Below are 2,022 nucleotides of genomic sequence, written 5' to 3'. Positions count from 1 at the left end.
TGGGGATGTGGGGGTGTGGGGATACAGGGACACAGAGGTGTGGGGACAAGGGGACCTGGGGATGTGGGGGCATGGAGACGCGAATGCATGGGGACATGTAGACATGGGGACGTGGGGATTTGGGGACAATGGGGACACGGAGCCGTTTGGCACGCGGTTCTGTCCCCATAGTTTCAGGGATAATGGTGTCGGTGTGGAGGGAGCGCAGCACCACACGCAGCGCTCTGCACCAACTGCTGCACGCCATGTGGGCACTGAACCGTGAGCAACAGCGGGGAGAGGGGAGGGGGTGACATTGGGGTCTGTGGGGACACGGGGACCCCATGGGGGTGAACTTCGGGGTCAGTGTGTGGGTGATGTCCCATGGGGGGTAATGTGGGTGGATGGGGACGTTGGGGTCTGTGGGGTCATGGGGTCCCCGTGAGTTGTGGTCGGTGGGTGAAGTCCCAATGGGGGTGACACTGGGGTCCGTGGGGACACAGGGACCCCATGGGTGGTGGCAGTGGGGTCGGTGTTGGGAGATGTGCCATGGGGGGTGACAGTGGTGTGTGGGGGTGGATGGGGACGTTGGGGTCTGTGGGGTGGTGACATTGGGGTCGGTGGGTGAAGTCCCACTGGGGGTGGTGACATTGGGGTCCGTGGAGACACAGGGACCCCATGGGGGGTAACACTGGTGTCGCTGGGTGGGTGATGTCCCATGGGGATGGGAACGTTGGGGTCTGTGGGGTCATAGGGTCCCCGTGGGTGATGATACTGGGGTCAGTGGGTAAAATCCCACTGGGGGTGACATTGGGGTCCGTGGGGGGGTGACATGGGGTCGGCGGGTGCCAATGTCCCCATGGGTGCCCCCCAGGCTCCTCGTGCCAGGTGTGCCCCCCGGGTGGCGGCTGCACGGGGGCAGCTGTTATATGGTGGGGAGCGGCGCTGTGGGGTGGGCGCAGGCGCAGGGCCGCTGCCGGGACAGTGGGGCACAGCTGGTGGTCATCGGCGATGCACAGGAGCAGGTGGGTGCTATGGGGTGTGGGGGGCACTGAGGGGTGTTAAGGTCCGCTATGGGGTGATGTGGGGCGGTGTGGGGTGATATGGGGCACCGTGGGGAGCTATGGTCTGCTATGGGGTGACGTGGGGTGGTGTGGGGTACTGAAGGACTTTAAAGGGTTGTGGCTGTGGGGTCTATGGGGGCTATGGGGTGATATAGGGTTCCATGGGGCACTTACGGAGCACTATGATTGTCACTATGGGGCGCTATGGTGCGCTATGGGGTGCTATGGGGCGCTATGTGTGCCATTGGTTTCTATGGGACGCTGTGGGGTGGTGCTGTGGGTCCCACACCCCCCTTCCCCACCCAGGAGTTCCTGACTTCGTTGGCCCCCCCCCATGAGACGTGGATCGGACTCCATGACCGCAGCACGGAGGGTTCCTTCCAATGGGTGGATGGCAGCGCCCTCAGCTTCCGGTGGGACGGGTCACGGGGTCACAGGGGGTCACGGGGGTCACGGAGTCACGGGGGGTCACAGGGGTGATGGGGGGGTTGAGGGTTATTGGCTGTGGGGGGGTGGCGGGGGTCATAAGGGGTTTGGAGTCAGGGTCTGTGGGGTCGTGAGACGCTATGGGGTGTTAATGGGGTCTGTGTGTCTATGGGCTGTGGGGTCTATGGGCTATGGAGCATCTATGGGGTCTAAAGGGCTACATCTATGCGGTTTCCATGGGGTGGCTATGGGGCCATGGGGTGGCTATGGGGTTTTCATGGGCTCTATGGGGTGGCTATGGGGAGTCTATGGGGTGTCTATGCGGTGTCTACGGGTCTACGGGGTGGCTACGTGGTGTCCACGGAATCTGTGAGTTGGCTATGGGGCTATGGGGTCTAGGGGATGGCTATGGGGTGGCTATGGGGTTTTCATGGGATCTATGAGTTGGCTGTGGGGCTATGGGGTCTATGAGATGGCAGTGGAGCTATGGGGTGGCAGTGGGGTGTTTATGGATCTACGGGGTGGCTATAGGGCTTCCATGGGATCTATGAGT

At 62.5% G+C, this 2,022-nt stretch overlaps 1 protein-coding gene across 1 annotated transcript; it reads left to right on the top strand.

Annotated features, from left to right (window-relative positions):
* The first annotated feature begins 38 nt into the window (after positions 1 to 38).
* LOC104915895 (C-type lectin domain family 4 member F-like) lies at positions 39 to 1,531 on the top strand. Its single transcript, XM_019611086.2, has 3 exons — positions 39 to 261; positions 854 to 1,004; positions 1,350 to 1,531. The coding sequence occupies exons 1-3, from the start codon at positions 62 to 64 to the stop codon at positions 1,521 to 1,523; spliced, it is 525 nt and encodes a 174-aa protein (XP_019466631.1). The 5' UTR covers positions 39 to 61; the 3' UTR covers positions 1,524 to 1,531.
* Positions 1,532 to 2,022: the final 491 nt, after the last annotated feature.

The sequence above is a fragment of the Meleagris gallopavo genome, unplaced genomic scaffold (assembly GCF_000146605.3).
Source record: "Meleagris gallopavo isolate NT-WF06-2002-E0010 breed Aviagen turkey brand Nicholas breeding stock unplaced genomic scaffold, Turkey_5.1 ChrUn_random_7180001858439, whole genome shotgun sequence".
In the NCBI taxonomy this organism is placed as follows: domain Eukaryota; kingdom Metazoa; phylum Chordata; class Aves; order Galliformes; family Phasianidae; genus Meleagris; species Meleagris gallopavo.
The sequence above is the reverse complement of the archived record's forward strand: the minus strand, read 5'-3'. Positions and strand labels throughout refer to the sequence as shown.